General features: G+C 45.5%; 1 protein-coding gene across 2 annotated transcripts in view; it reads right to left on the reverse strand.

Annotated features, from left to right (window-relative positions):
* Nucleotides 1-7202, reverse strand: part of toporsb (topoisomerase I binding, arginine/serine-rich b) — a 7944-nt gene extending 742 nt beyond the window's left edge. Inside the window, exons 1-4 of one of the 2 annotated variants that reach the window (XM_016679645.1) lie at nucleotides 6935-7202; nucleotides 3531-5929; nucleotides 3213-3338; nucleotides 73-1541 (exon numbers count right to left, since the gene is read on the reverse strand). In XM_016679645.1, coding sequence (XP_016535131.1) covers nucleotides 73-1541; nucleotides 3213-3338; nucleotides 3531-5929; nucleotides 6935-7009 — 4069 coding nt within the window. In that variant the 5' untranslated portion in view covers nucleotides 7010-7202. Of the gene's footprint in view, nucleotides 1-6; nucleotides 1542-3212; nucleotides 3339-3530; nucleotides 5930-6934 lie in introns of both variants that reach the window. The other variant, XM_016679644.1, reaches the window with a different exon arrangement.
* Between the last annotated feature and the right edge of the window lie 8955 nt (nucleotides 7203-16157).

Here is a 16157-nt window from a genome sequence, read left to right on the forward strand (position 1 = left end):
CGGGGTCATGTGTGTGGTGGGCGGGGTCATGTGTGTGGTGGGCGGGGTCATGTGTGTGGTGGGTGGGGTCATGGTTGTGGTGGGCGGGGTCATGTCTTTGCGTGCCAAGTGGTTCAGTGTGCGGATTCTGCTCTTGGTTCTGGTCCTGTGAGCCCGGCAGGGCAGCGGAGCTCGGATTGTTCCGGTTCTGTGATGCCGAGTCGGACTCGGGGAGGCGAATCAGTTCAGAACGGGACTCAGACTGAGAACTGCGCTCTGATTGGATGAAGCAGAGGGCGTGTTGTGAAGGAGGCGGGGCTAAGGCCTTGTGGTTGGAGGCGGAGCCAGAGAGCGGCGGGACGCCGACCTCCTGACCTCCTGCAGCGGCGGCGCCGACAGGACGGACGCCCCCTGCTGGCGGCCGGTCCGGTCGGAAAGCAGCAGCGCCGTGAGAGTTCAGACCTGAGAAGAAGTCCCAGCCAGATGGACCGAGACCACTGGCACCGACCCGCCGGGTCGGGCTGACCGGGTTCCTGCGGTGAGCCGGGTGGAGGTCTGGGGAATGTGAGGAAGTCGCAGGGGTCAAAGGTAAATTCAGCTTCAAGCTTTCGCTGCTATGGAACGACTCGATGGAGGGAAAAGAACCGAACCTCAGGCTGGGGAGCCGATCAGAACCAGACCGGGCCGGGAGCCTGGGGGAGGCGGAGTGGAGCGTGGCGCCGCTGGCAGACGGCGACATGCTGAGCTGGTTCTGGATGGTTGGTATGGGAGGAATGGCGAGTGGGTTGAGACCCGGTGAGTTCCTGCTGGTCGGATTCGGGTCAGAGGACCGGCGCGGCCCAACATTTGGCGGGCTGGCGGCGCTGTGCGGCGGACTCCCAGCATCCTTGTGTTTGAGGGGCGGCGGCGTGTTCCTGTGGTACGACCCGACCGGACTGGCCCGCCGGAGGAGAGGCGGGACTTCCCGACCCTCCATCCTCTCCAGAGGAGGCGGGACGGAGTCCGGGTTCTGCTGACAGGCGGTAGGAGACGTTGGACCAGAACCGGTCCTCTCCTCCAGCCGGATGACTTCCTGCGGCGTCCGCTCTCTGTTCTCCGACAGGAAGCCGCCGTCCTGGGACAGGTTCTGTCGTGGTGGAGCGATCCGGTTCAGGTCGTCCAGGATGGCCTCCAGCAGGTACCGGTCGGACGGGTCCTCTCTGTGGCACGGTCTCTTGGCCGCCGGTTGCTGGTCGTCAGACGTCTCCAGCAGGGAGACGGCGTCCTCCATGTTCTCGATGTCCACGTAGCTGTGGTCGCTGCGGTCGCCTCGGCGCGCCGCTCTGGACCGAACCGCCGCCTCCGACTCCGACCCGTCGGACCCACGGTCCAGAATGTCGGCGGGAAGCTCCCCGACCTCCACGGCCCCGCCCACTCCGGCGGAGGGAGCCAATGGGAGGGACGGGAGGTCGGAGAAGTCGATGGTCTGCTGGCTGCTGAGGGGGCTGCTGCTGCCGCTGTTGGTCTTCTTCTGGCCGTTGTCATGGCTACTGTCGCTGTCCAGGGTGATGATGACCGGAGAGCTGAGGCAGGAAACACCGTCAGACAGGCGGCACAAACTTTACACATCATCAGTCCAAAGTCTAAACTCCTCTGAGATGGAGCACTTATTGTATCGCTCATCATTTATCGTGATAAATTTCTTGTCATGATAATAATTCAGATTTATTTTTGTCAAATAAATTCAAAATAATGTTTAAACCTCCAAAACTATTTACTTTGTTTAATGAAAACATCAATAAATTAAAATAAATCTGAAAAACTGTGTGCAGTTTAGTGACACCAATCACACGTTTGTCATGAGCAGCGTTTGAGTCTGTGGGGCTTTAACACCTGAAAAAGAAGAAATTAATAAATCACTTCATCATTTTGTTGTAGGATTTTGTTTACATGTTTAGACTTTTACTTTGTAAGTTTTTATTATTTTAATCAGACTGATTTTTACTGATGTGTTAAAACGTATTGATCAGGTCAGAGGTCGTCTGCTTAATCAGTTGTAACAGAAGGTTCCTGTTTTTATCTGAAAGCCCTTGTTGTTTTACACACACACACACACACACACACACACACACACACACACACACACACACACACACACTAAGGAACTGACTTCACAGGGCAACGCCCTCCGATAACCGTTTTTTCTCTCCCGGTGAGCTAACTCCGTATCGCCCAGCCGTTCTGAGGTTCACTGAAACAAAGCGGGTCGACCTGTTTGGGTCCAATGCTTTTTATTCTGTTTTTATTCTCAGCAACAAAAACAAGAACTTTCCTCAAAAGCCTCTATTTATCATAGATTTACGACTAAAACAACCCAGAATGTTTGAGGCAAAAAAGCTAAACAAGATGGCTACCAAGGATTGGCTCGTTTAAGACATATTTACAGGCAAGGGAGGTTTTTTTTTTATCTTAAATGAAAAAACAACTATAAATTGTTTGCGGAGTTGTGGCTTCATTTCTGTTCTGAGTGTGTTGTTCTTTTAGCAGATGGTCGTTTCTTTGAGTCTTTATACTCCAGCTAATGATTCACTTTCTGATTGGCTATCAACGGGCTGCCATATTGGGCCAAGACAATCAAAAAATATACTTTAAAGCAAATCAGTGCTCAAATGTTCATTTATTTAAGATTTTTATAAGACTTTTTTAGAGCCTAAAGCAGAGCTGGGAAGTCCTGGTCCTGGAGGGCCGGTGTCCTGCAGCTCTTCATGTCTCCCTGGTCCAACACACCTGAATCCAACAGCTGAATCTCCTCCTCAGTGCAGTCAGGTTCACCAGAATCCTGCTAACGACCTCATTGTTTGACTCAGGTGTGTTGAAGTAGAGACACATCTAAAAGGTGCAGGAGACCCTCCAGGCCTGCAGCTGCCCACCCAGGAACTAGAGTTTTAAATTATGCTTTTCTAACTTCCTGTTCCATCCAGCTGTGCTTCAGTGCCTTCTGTTGACCTTAATGTTGAGGAAACCAACTGTGAAATAATATTCATTTTATTTTCTGGCAGGATGTAAAACATTTAAAGTTTAGTTTTAGCAAACGTCTTTGAGCGTTTATATTTGAAAATTATTTGTTTTTAGAAAACATTTATTATGACATGAAGAGTGTGTGAGGTCAGGAGAAATGGTTGGACTGAGTTCTGTTGAAACAAACACAGCTCCTCTGATCAGAACTTCACCTGCTTCCTGTCATGTGACCTCACCTGGTGACCTGCGCCCTGCGGTGGCGTCTGCGGTGGCGCTTGTGAGCGGACGGCTGCGCGGCGCCGGAGTCGATGGTTCCCTCGTAGATGATCTCCACGCTGGGACTGCGGTCGTCTCTGGACCTCCTGCTGGTCAGAACACAGAGTCAGAAACACAGATTCTACAGGTGAGCCTGAAAACGAGCTGAGAACGGACAGAAAGACGGAAAAACACCGGAAACGATTCAACACATCCAACCCAGTTAGTCAGTTAGGATGGATAATCCAACAACACCATAAACACCACCACCACTTCCTCCAACAGGAAGTGTTTCTGACCTGCTTCCTGTCTTCAGGCTGCTGTCCCGCCTCTCCGCCTCCCTGCGGAGCCTCTTCTTGCGCTCCCTGTCGCGCTGCCGGCCGCGGCTCGGCCTCCATGACGAGTCCTTGCTGCTGTTCAGGTGCCGGCTCTTGTACTTCCTCTTCCCGCCGGGTTTCTCCACGTGATGCGGGCGCTTGGGGGAGCAGGGGGGGGAGGGCGGCGTTCCGGGGGAGGAGCAGAGCGGGGAGAAGGAGCGGGAGGGCGAGGAGACGGAGGAGGTGAGGGGGGACACCTGGCTGAAGCGGAGCTCCCAGCCGGAGTCCGGCGGGCTCGGCGGCGGCGAGGAGGCGGAGTCAGCGCTGGAGTCGAATGGCGACGGCGAGCAGCGGGACATCATGGGGGGGAAGATGGAGCGGTTGGGGTTGCAGAAGGTGCCGCTCTTCCCATGAGGCTCTCTGCTCCGGTCCCGCCCACGCTGCTTCTTCTTCTTCCTCCGGCGGTCGCCTTGCTGCTTCCTGTCCCTGCGGCGGCGATCCGGCGTTGCTGGGCTGAGGGAGCAGACCGACTTCCTGCTCCGTCCAGAACTCTCCGACCAGGAACCGGACCGTCGCCGGGAGTTCGCCTCCTTCTGCTGCTCCGCCCTGAAGGCTCCTGATGTGGAAGGAGGGATTATGGGTAGGTAAGGAGCAGGAGGGGGCGGAGTCTTATCGACTGTAGTTGAGCCAACTTCCACTTCCTCCTCCTCCTTCTTCTTCTCTCCCTCGTCTTCCTCGCTGTCGGAGGACAGCTGCACCAGCTCTGGAGTTCGCTCAGCGATCGGCTTCTTGTATCCGACGATCAGGCACTCCTCCTCCTCGCCGCGCGGCTCTGCTCCCTCCTGATTGGCCGGCTGCTGAGGTGCCGGGCTGAGCGGCGGCGGCGTGGTGAGCGAATGCGGCGGCTCTGCCGAGGTGTACGACGGTCCTGGCGTCTCATCGTCCCAGCCGGACAGGCTGAGGCTGCTTCCTGTTTGAATTACATCATCGTGACTTCCTGCCGCCGCCTCGGCTCTTCCTCCTCCCTCCTCTTCCTCCTCCTCGGAGATGGCGATGACGGAGCTGCCGTCGGAGGGACTGCTGAGCGGCTCCAGCTCCATGGCGGCGGCGGGCGGCTCGTACACCGCCAGCTGGTCGTAGCTCTCCATGCTGAGCGAGGACCGGGCGAAGCTCACCAGCTCGTGCACAAAGTGCTCGGTGCGGGCCAATAGGAACGGCCGCAGGTCTTCTTCTACGGCGGCGGCGTCCTCCAGGCCGCTGCGCAGGACGCGGGCGGTGATGGTGCGCAGCACCACGTCGCTGAGCGGGGCGTGCGGGCCGAGCAGCACCGCCAGCTCCCGCCTCAGCCAGCCGTTCAGCCGGGTCAGGTGGCTGGTCCCCCGGCGAAACGTTTCCGCGGTGACGCTGCGAGGTCTTCCCTGGTTACCGCTGATGCCCCGCACTCGGATCCCGCTCTGGTAGAGCGCCTTGCGGAACGCCGTGACCTCCCTCTCCCTCATCTGGACGGTGCCGCCCTCCCTCTGCAGCCGCTGCCGGACCGCCAGGCGACACATGAGGCGGCGTGATGCGCGGGTGCTGGGTGCCGCTGCGCCCCGCAGGCCCGCCAGCTCCTCGCTGAGCACCTGCCGCCGCTCTTCGTCTCTCCTCATCATCTCCTCGGCGACCTCCTCCACCCGCATGTTGTCCATGATGAGCTCAGACATGTCCAGGTGGTACGGCGAGACGGGCAGCGGCGGAGAGTGCATGAAGAACTCCCACTCCCCGACGCGGTCTGTCGCCCTGCGGCCGCTCGCCGACCGCTCACGCCGGCGCCGGCGCCGCACGGCGTCCCTGTCGGCCGCCACCAGGTGCCGCCTCAGCATCAGCCGAAGGTGATGCTGCGCGCCGTCCGCCGTCATGGCAGCCACAGTGGTGAGGAAGGTGCTAGCGGTGAGCTGGTTGGTGGCGCGTGGCGGCGGCTGCAGCGTGTACTCCTTGAAGTCGTCCTCAGCGCGCACCGAGTGCAAGATGGAGGCGAAGGGCTGCTTGCAGAGCGGACACTCCGCCTTATTGTGCGACCACTCCTGGATGCAGGGGAAGCAGAAGCGGTGCAGGCAGTGGTCCAGGTACGCCAGGTTGTTGAAGCGGTCCAGGCAGATGGGACACTTGGAGTCGGGTGACGCCTCAGCCGCCATGGCAGGTCGCGCGGCACCAGATGAGGTGGAAGGAGGAGATGAGGCAGGGGCGGCTGGGGCAGAGGCCTTGGTGGCGTTCTTCCTCCTGCTGCTCCGCCGGCTCTCTCTGGTTCTGTCTGCGTCTGCTTCCAGCGGAGCGCCTCCTGCTGGAGCGGCCGCAGCCACCGTGTCCCGCCGACGCAGCTTCATCCGAGTCGGCGCCATCACCTGAACACGGAGACACAGGGGCTCAGCATCACGTCAGAAACGCAGAACATTTCATTCACTTTGGGAAAACTCCCTCACTAGCATTTTACAGTATTTATCTGTTTTTAATAAGGATGCATGATAGAGAAACGTTTAATGTTATTGTTTACATCCGGAAAATTTGCATATGACGATTCATTTACCTGTCATCTACAGCGGCATAACGTCACGCTGCAACGGGTCTATATTGGCATCAACATCTGTATCAGCCGGTTTTAGTCAATTTTTAACATGTCAGTATCGGTATGATAAATAAAACTGGGCCGATATTCATTTCCATCTTATTGTTTTCTGGAGGTTGGTCATGTGAGCGTCATGCAGCGCAGGACTGTGGGGAGGTTAAGTGACACAAAGAAGGTAACTGTAGTAAGGGCAGTGAAATATATAAAATATGTAAAATATTAGTAAATATCAGTTATCAATGTTAACAGTGATATTATTATTGGATATCAATATCGGCCCAAACTTTCACATCAGTGAATCCCTAGTTTTTAACTTATACTTTACATTTTATAAAGGTTTACAGATATGTAAGGTTTCATGTGTGTGTGTGTGTTTTGGTTGTGTCTATCGTGTGTAATGTTCTCTCTTTGCACTAACCAGAACAGAACCACAGCTTCTTCTCTTATCGGAGGAACACAACCACACATCTTAACTCACATTTGTAAAGTATACACTCCCAGTTTAAGTCAGAATCTCTCAGATTCAAGATTGTTATGAATATTAAACACAAACTGAACGAACCAACTCCTGTTAGCCTAAAGCTAACGAGCTACAGTCAAGCTAACCTGTAAACTTTTAAAGACACAGCAATACGTCATTATTTTTAAACTAATTAAAGTTAATATCTACTGTTACATATAACTCGAATCGGAGTCATTACGTATTTAAAACCATAATTTTATTCCCTGTCTTTCTGCCTTCCTGACACTCTGTTATCATGCTAACTCTGTTAGCTCCACAGACCTCAGCTGAAAAACCCGTAGCTCGCTCCTCCTCATCCGGGCCTTTCTTCCTTCTTCTCCGCGCCGGTAGCGGCATTCACAGTCAGCAGAGAGGAACCGGCGTCCCCAGCTCAAAGGTCCAGATCCAGATCCGTTCAGAACCTGTGAACAGTTCGGAACCAAAACATCAGGCTCTGGGTCGGCTGTTGTCCTAACTCAAGCTACAACCCAAGTAGCGGGGCATGATGGGAAACCAACAGACGTCCGCTCCTTCCCTTGAGCTGAAGATCGTCAAAGTGTGAGGAGAACTCACTAATACAAGAAATTGATTAATCTTATACATAATATTTTATGTAATTCAACCATTAGCTATTTCTGTTTTTACTTTTTTATTTCTGCATAACTCTCCATGGTATTTTATGTTTATTTGTTCTTTCCTAATAAGGTTTTGGAGACAACATGACATCGACAAAGCTCTTACTTGACCTAATGGTGCCATTGTTGTTGATATGTTGCACAATAAGTTTAATAAACATTTTATATTTCTTACACCCACTCTGCACCACAATAGTTTGTATCTTATTTTGTACCATTTGAATTCTTTATGCTAATTAATCGGTCAATTTTATTCTATTCTTCAAGTAAACCTAGCTCGAAGTGACACATCTTCTTCCGACCCGTCCTTTGGTTTCCATAGAAACGGATGTGCTCTTCTGTAACTGCGCCCAAAAGGCAGTTTTCGCAGAGCACCGGGGCATTTAAATCCAGTTTAACGGTCAATGTTTTAATGCAAAAATAATAACAACAATAATAAGAATGTCACAGAGAAAGTATTTAAGAAGCTAAAGCTGATGTTTAAGCTGTAAACAAACCTTTAACTTACAATTTACCCTCTTTGACACAAGATGGCGTCTTGGCGGCTGAAACGGTGTTTGAACTCAGCCGAAGAAGAAGCGAGAGCGTCTGAGTAAACAGACCCAGCGGAACATGGAGACTCTCAGCCGGAGGACCGTGGACAGGATTTATTCTGTGGTGAAACAGCTTAACCTGCTTTCAGATGATGTTTGCTTTAGAGTTGAAGGGTTTCCTGTTTGTAGCTGGAACACAGTGGACTATTTCAGATTTAAAATGATCACTGAGACACAAGAAAATATCAAGAAATCCACATGGAAAGGGAGAGGAAATTCCTAAAACATCTCAGAATATGGATGTGCTAATTAATTCTTGTTAACTGTTTCTATGTTCATTTGAGTTGTAGCACCGTTTGAGGTGACGACGAAGCGGAAGTTGGCTTACGAGTTGAAAATGGTTAAAGGGCGATTCCGCCTTTTTTCTCTACCTTGAGCATCTTAAATGTGGTCTAATTTATAGTCTACAATACTTATACTCTATGCTCTCTAGAAGAACACCCCTCCTCCCTGTTTTAAAGCAAATGTACATTATTTTAATCGTAAACATAAACAACATGAAGAAAAACAATAGATTGTTTGTAGAACATTAATTACATGTGATTAAGTAAATCCTGGATCGGAACATAAACTTGTAAGATGAGTGAAAACTGCTGACATCATACCTGATCTGGGGTAAAATCCTGTTACAGTCTGGATTAAACATGCTTCAGGTCTCTGGACTCTCCTGACCCGTCTCTGTCCTGCAGGTCCTACTGGGTCTGGTGGTTCTGTCCTGGTCTTATGTGATCTACGCCAGCAGGATCGCAGCTTATTGGCTGCTGGAGAAAAGGACTGGCCTGCTGCAGGAGGACTGATGGCGCCGCTGCAGGTTGGTGCTGGGAGACGTTCTGGTTCTGGACCAGAAACTACCAGCTGCAGGAATGAACAAACAGGTGGGTTCTGTTTACGCCTGTCAGGGTAACAAGTTTTGCTGGATGAAAAATGGTCGTTAATGAGATGAACAATAATATTGTTGTTGTTTTGAGACCATTTTCAAGTAACATAATGGTGATAATGGCATAATAATGCAAGAACACATCAATAAACTTTAAATTCTAATGAATATTTAAAACTGGAACTGGAAAACATTTTAAATATCCAAAGTAAACAAACAAAACAACAGAAACTATAAATAAAATGAATTATCAAGTCTGTAAACAAATTTGTTCTTTAAAAAGATAAATCATGCAAATGGAAATGATTGAGTTTTAATATATCATGCAATTGATTGATTTATTGCCAATTGTAACAGGCCTAGTCCTGTTTCAGTCCTGATAAGGTCGAGTTGAGCAAACAGGAAGAAGATCCTCCTCCAATATCATAAATATGATGAGGAATCTTCTTAGAGTCTTAGAGGGAGAAGGAAGCAAGGAGAGACGGTCAGACTGGATGGACTCGGCAGCCGACTGCAGCGTTCCTCAGGAACCAAACTGATGCTCTGTACCTTCCAGGTGGATCTGAGCCGTGGAGCCGTCAAAGAAGACGGAAGCAGAGAAGTTGGACAGGGACGCCTGGACAGTGACTCCAGTTTGGTCCTTGGAGAGCTTCACACCGTGACCCGTCTGACCCGAGCCGTTCAGCGGCGACCCACAGAGACACAGCGGACTGTCAGAGCTCAGAGGCTGAGCCACAGGAACCTGCAGGTCTGTCTGAGAAAAGGAGCTGCAGGCGAGTCTGGAGGGGCTTCAGAAGGAGGCGCCCCCTGCTGGTGGAGCAGCAGAGAGACGCAGCTTCATCTACAAACTGCAGACGACAGCGGACCTGTGGCTCAGCTGCTCTGAAATGGTTCTGTAGCATGAGGAAAGCTTCACAATACATGTGTTAAATCAAAGAAAAAAAGGTTGTTTTTTTGCATTAAAACCAATAATGAAACAAACTTTGATGAGAAAATAGTTCATTAAAAACCAGAGGCAGGAAAATTTTAATATCCAGGTTCATTTCCCAGCCTTGAGATGATCGATAACCAAAAGCCATTTATGTCTCTGTTTAATAAATTCACTATGTCCAAAGATGAACTGAGGAAATTCAGCTAAACCTGAATCAGACTCTTTCTGTTTTCTTTCTAAACATAGAAAACTCATTTATTAAAGTGTCTTCTTCTAATTTGTTCTGATTCCCAGAACAAATTAAAACCTGAAACTGATCCAGTTCTTTTGGGCTCAGGAGACGGGAAACCAGAAGAAGAAAGTCTAAGACAGAAAAAGGAAAATATTTTTTCAATAATGAAATTTAAAGCTGAGAGTCGAACATCAGATCGTTTCTGGTGTTTTATTGCTGTAGCAGATCAGGCCTTCGAGTTAACATTTCCACTTCTTTTTAATTAAAACACAATATAATAAAACTAAATAAGTTGGAAATCAGTTTTTAAATTATGTGTGTCATAACTGACATGTGGTGCTAAGCTGTTGGGTGATTTATAAACTTAAAGTTTTTCTCAGATCCTCTCCATCTTACTGGTTTCAGTCAGAAACAGCAATAAAGTGAATTTATTTTCATCTAAACATGTTTATAATGAATACATGGGTGTTTATTCAAATGCAACATTAATAGATATTGATTTAAATATAATTACTAAAAATGAAAATATTTCAAACAATTCAATTAAGTTTTACTGAAAATAAAGACAAATTAAATTTATTGTACAACAAAACAAGCTATAAATCTGGAACAAAGTATAAAATAATGGCAATAACTCATCAGAAAAGTGATAAAAGTTTTATTAAAAAAAAAATTAAGTCACACTTAAAATTAGTACAAAATTATAGGACAGCCTGTAAATGTTGAAATTTTACACCATTGAATTTATTTACTCTGGTCAGTAAACCTCTTCACATTTCAACTGAATCTTTTTAACAGAATTATTCTGGAAACCACGACTGCCGTTTTTATTTTAAATTGTGTTTACATGCCGTTGCCTTGACAACCCCCAGTGGACCCAGAGGTGACACTCTGGAGGACCGCAGTGTGAGAACAGCTGAGAGTCGAGCAGGTTTCTGGATCAGAGCCGGCAACGTTTCCGGGTCTGAGCAGAACGCCTGAGAAACCGAGAGACGATTCAGTTCATCTGAGGAAAACTGGAACTTTAAAATGATTCAGTTTAAACTGGAACTTTAAAATGATTCAGTTTAAACTGGAACTTTAAAATGATTCAGTTTANAAACTGGAACTTTAAAATGATTCAGTTTAAACTGGAACTTTAAAATGATTCAGTTTAAACTGGAACTTTAAAATGATTCAGTTTATCTGGGTTAAAACTGGAACTTTAAATGCTCAGTCTGGATTCAGAGGTTCTCTGACCCGATGATCTGCAGCTGCTCAGATCTGTGAATCCAAATGATAACTCAGTTTCAGGGTCATAGTTTGTAAAATTTACTGCTTCAACTTTGTTTCCTCCCACCAGAAATTCACCGATCTGCAGACATGCAGTCAGAACCAGAATAAAAACTGATTTAAGCTAAAATGTCTTGATAAAAACAGACAACAAAACAAAAAAATTAGACTTTAGGATTTGTAATTATTAACTCAAAGGTTTTCTGGACCTACCTTTTCAAACAAAGGGCTGGTGCGAACTGCAAAAGCTGTTTGTGAGCCAAAGTTCAAGAAACGAGTTATCAAACGAGTTAGCAGATTTAATCCAGTTAAGGTTTTTACAAAATGTAATTATGTAAAAATGTAGTTATGAAACATAAGTCATCAAATTAAATATCATGACTACATGTAGACAGGAAATACTAACAGCTCCATCCATCCATTTTGTTTGACATTTAGTGTTTAAATCATTTGTTAATCCTCACGCGGTCTGAAGACATTGTGTCATTTGGCTCTTTGCTCTGTGCGCGGTCCAGCAGGGTCGCAGTGACCTTTTCTGAGTTTTGTGTTCAGTGAACTGACGGTCTGACGCTCTGGCTCCAGTGGCAGCTGGTGCGGTTTCCTGCTTTAACTCCACAATAGATGGAACTGAAACACAGAGACATGACAGATGACAGCCAGAGTGACCCATAAATCCTGGCTATGAAAGCAAACTACCTACCTGCCACTGATCATGAACTCAACCGTCACAGAAACAAAAAGTCTTTTCCTACTAGAGCCACATGAATAAAATAAATAAAATCTCCCTGTTTGTCTCTGGCTTCCAGCAGAGAGACCCTCAGTTCAACGCAGGGTCTAGGGGGACAATCCTATGGGCCCTGACCAGCAGGGGGCCCTCCACAATTTAATTATTTATTTTTTGTTCATAGAACTTAAAAAAAAAATCAGGACCCTGTCAATTACAAAATTAATCATATTGTATTTTCAAAGATTGGTTTTAGCAGTAAAAGTTTAATGTTCCCCTCCCAGATCATAAAACACACATCCATATTTGCCCTGAACCCCCCCATCTGCGTTAAATGGTTCGTTCCTGCTTGGAGCTTCAGAGTGACGCTGTTCAGCTGCAGACAGTGGAAGACACCAACGACTGTGGCGGTTACTATGCTGCTAAGTTATAAAATCAGGTTTTCAAAAAAAAAAGAATAAAAAGAGGGAGAGAGAGAAAAAGGTAAGAGTGTTAATTTATAACCCAGTTTTTCCCATGAGAGGTGAGTAGACTGTGTGAGATTATCAAACATTTAGCATAATTAGTTTAGCTACAGATCACTGTTTGCCTCAATTTCACTAGCATTTAATGAATTAAGGAAAAAAATTACCAACATATTCATATATTTAACTTGTCCCTTTTACCTCTTAACAGATAAATCAATCAGCAGCAGCTCTAACCCACGTCCCTCCTGACCTGCCCTCTCCTGAGTGAAATTAAAGCTGCAGTATGTAACTTTATCAATATTTTTTTCACATATTTTTTTAAAACTGTCATTACGTTGTGACAGTACGGTATGAGAGGTAATCTGTGAAAAATCTATTTCCTCTGCCTTTTCCTAGTGCTAGAAATAACAAGTCAGTGTCAGGAGAGTTTTAGTGCTGTCAATCACAATCTCATGTGGTGCTACTCATCCTTCCTCTCCCACGCTCTGTGCTATTCTGCAGCTAGCATAGCACAGAGCTGTGCAGATTAAAACTGTGAATGCTCAGTTTAGTTAGCATAGCTACCAATGATGGCAGATAAACGGTTTCTTGTAATGATAAGTTGGTTCTCCACCATTAGCACATTTAGCAGTGAGTGAATGAAGTTGATTGACAGCGCTAAGAGTGTCCTAGTGGTCCTGATTGTTTGTTTTGGTCAGAACGGTGCATTACTTTAACCAGTAATAGTAATTCAGGAAGCAGATGGAGGAGATTGATTGTTTTCACAGATTATCTGTCTCATAACAAACTGACATGATGACAGCTTTAACATAAATATAGAGTAAACATATTTTTTATTAAAGTTATACTGCAGCTTGAATAAAATGCAACTACACAGGATTTTTAGAAGTCTGGATTGCTTTATGTGCACGTTGCTTTTGACTGTTGCTCCTGGGGAGACATTTCAGTATCTAAAACTAATAGAAAAATGTAAGCAACCTACTTGCATACTGGATGTGGACTGTTGGATGTTAAATTCATGAGCAGTAAATATTGCGCTAATTATCAGTATTGAACCAAAGAGCAAGGCAGATGAAGCCTTTAAAATTGTGACGCTTTTTGTGGGTCAAACAGACTCAAATAATTGTAACAGCAGCTGCGCTGGGCAGGGGCCCAATCTATTTTTTCTCAGGGGGCCCAAGATTCCTGGCAGCGCCCCTGCTTGTAATAGTTATTTACATAATTCTGTACCACATGTGAATTTAAAATTAATTCCTTATTCTCATGTCTCCTTTTCAACAAAGTAAAATCTACTATTGAATAATTGTCCAAGGTTTTATTACTGGCAATGAAACAGTTTGACTTATGCTGATCTGACCTATTTTAAGTTCTGTTGTCAAAATCCAAACAAACCTTCTATCTTTTTTTTTTCCCAACAAGGTTTAACAGTTTCTTGGGTTGGATGATCCTGTCTATGACCTCTTATATTAGCCAAATAATTTAATGTTAATATTTCTCCCATTTCTACCAATAATGAAGCTGTTTAGTTGATCTAATTCTGTTAAGAGTCTCAATGTTTGATATTGAATATGATCTATCTTCTGTAAATTAGTATCTGCAGCTTCCAAAGTCTAATAATAATCTAATTAATCCAGTATTTATATAATCTTAAGCGCTGCCCTCTGTTCTCCATTCACTTCCAGTCAAACTCCTCATAACATTTAACACCTTCTTGCTTTTCTTTAAAACTTTTCTTGTCCATGTAATCCTCTCATCAAACCACAGGAAATATAAATTGCTTCTATTTCTTGATTATGTCATCAGTGATGCTTCTTCTCCTTCCATCAGGCAGGTTTAGGTGCGCATTAGCGCCACCAACTGGTCTGGCATGTGATCAAAATAAAAAACAAACCAAAACAAAAATTTCATCAAATCTACCTAAATATTTAATATGCAAGTTAATATTTAGTTTAATTAAATATTTAGTTTGGAGCTCTGACATTCATAAATCTGGTGAAAATATTACTTTCAATTTTCTTCATGACAGAATAAATAAACCAAATGATTGCTGTTAATTTGTTTACTGCGTAGCTTTATAAATGGCGGCTCACAGAGTAAAATCAGTGGTGAGAGCAACACTTTGTGCTGTTGGTGGAGCTCCGAGCTCAGCGCAGCTCAGTGGTTGTGATTATTGGGAAAGTTAAACTTTGAAGTGCATTAAATCACTGAAGCCCTGAAATGAACTCTGCATCATCTGATTTTACATCCTTTTATCTTCTGCTTTTTCTGGACGATAAACTCTTCAGTCTGGTGTTTTGGTCTCAACTGGCTGTTTTTGAAGAACAATTTTGTTTCCAGCCTTCATGATTCATTATTTAATGTTGTTGTTTGTTTATTCTGGATATTTAAAATGTCTTCCAGTTCCAGTGTTAAATGCTCATTAGAAATGAGTTTATTGATCCTTATGAACTAGTTTTCAGACTAATCAGATGAACACAGATACATTTACACATTTACACATTTACCTTATGTCCAAGTAAAATATGTTATTTCACTAATGGAATTTATTAACTCGTGTTATTTGTTTTCATTGAAACTAATTACAATTTACAAATTGTAATTAGTTATAAAATGGTACATTTTATAACTAATTACAATAACTACAGTTTATAATTAGCAATTTATAAAATGATAAATATCACTAAAACATTTGACTCATGGAGTTAATCTAAGCAATGGATGTTATTATAAACACATTATTACTATTAAATGTTAAAACATCACCTTCATGTGTAAACTCAGAATAAGCTTTAAGCTCATTCAGGTGTGTTAAAGCAATGATGTAGAACAATCTGCTGTGTGAGATTAAAGTTAACATTTAATTAAAAATTAGTCTCAGCGCCCCCTGCAGGATGAAGCTGCAGGATCAACCTGTGGCTGCAGCGGCTCACTGCAGTCCAGCGGTCAGAGGCAGCAGGACCAGCAGGCCCACTGGCAGGACGACGTTGGGTCTCAGGCCGTCTCCTCCGTGGCTGGTCTTGGCTGCAGAGAGGAGCCAGCAGACGGGACAGGTTTACATCCAAACACTGGAAACGCTGATGTGACTGAAGCAGAGGACAGACTCAGCTCTGAAGCAGAGACGTCCTGCTCCGTCCTCAGCTTCCTGTCCAGATCTGCCACACATTTCATCCACAGGAACAAAATCAGCTCCCGTCAGTTACAGCAGTAACCTGTCTGTTCTGAATATTTACAGAATATTATAAAAATACTCCAGCACTGAATGATTTCTGTACTTAGGATCACTTACCAGAATATCTCTAAGATATTATATTTTACATTTGTTGTTGGCTCACTAATTTGAGCACCTTTTGTTGATTTATTTTTTGTTCTTTAATAAAGTTACGAACATTTTAAGCCAATCAGAGGAGGACCTGCTGGTCTCAGCCTCCTGGCGGTTTTCAGTTTGTCTCCTAAAGCACGAACAGTTCAGAAACAATATGAAATGGGAAAAAAGTTATTAATTAACTGATTAAGTCCTGTTTTAGATTTTCTTGAAAAACTAATCAGTCTCGGCTGATTAGTGGGTGAACTCACTGCTGCACAGTGAACCCGTTTTTTACAGCAGACAGCCGCTCCCCTCTCTTGCAGGTACTGCGTACCCCCGCTAAATCTTTTAGGGGTATGCAGTACCCTGCCGTACCCGCCTACTTTCACCCCTGGTTCTGATACATAAAGACTGACCTTCCACTGTCAGCACAACGATGCTGACTGGGTCACTTTTCAGAGCGGAGCGGG

This window comes from Poecilia formosa, unplaced genomic scaffold, assembly GCF_000485575.1.
Source record: "Poecilia formosa unplaced genomic scaffold, Poecilia_formosa-5.1.2 Scaffold217, whole genome shotgun sequence".
Taxonomy (NCBI): Eukaryota; Metazoa; Chordata; class Actinopteri; order Cyprinodontiformes; family Poeciliidae; genus Poecilia; species Poecilia formosa.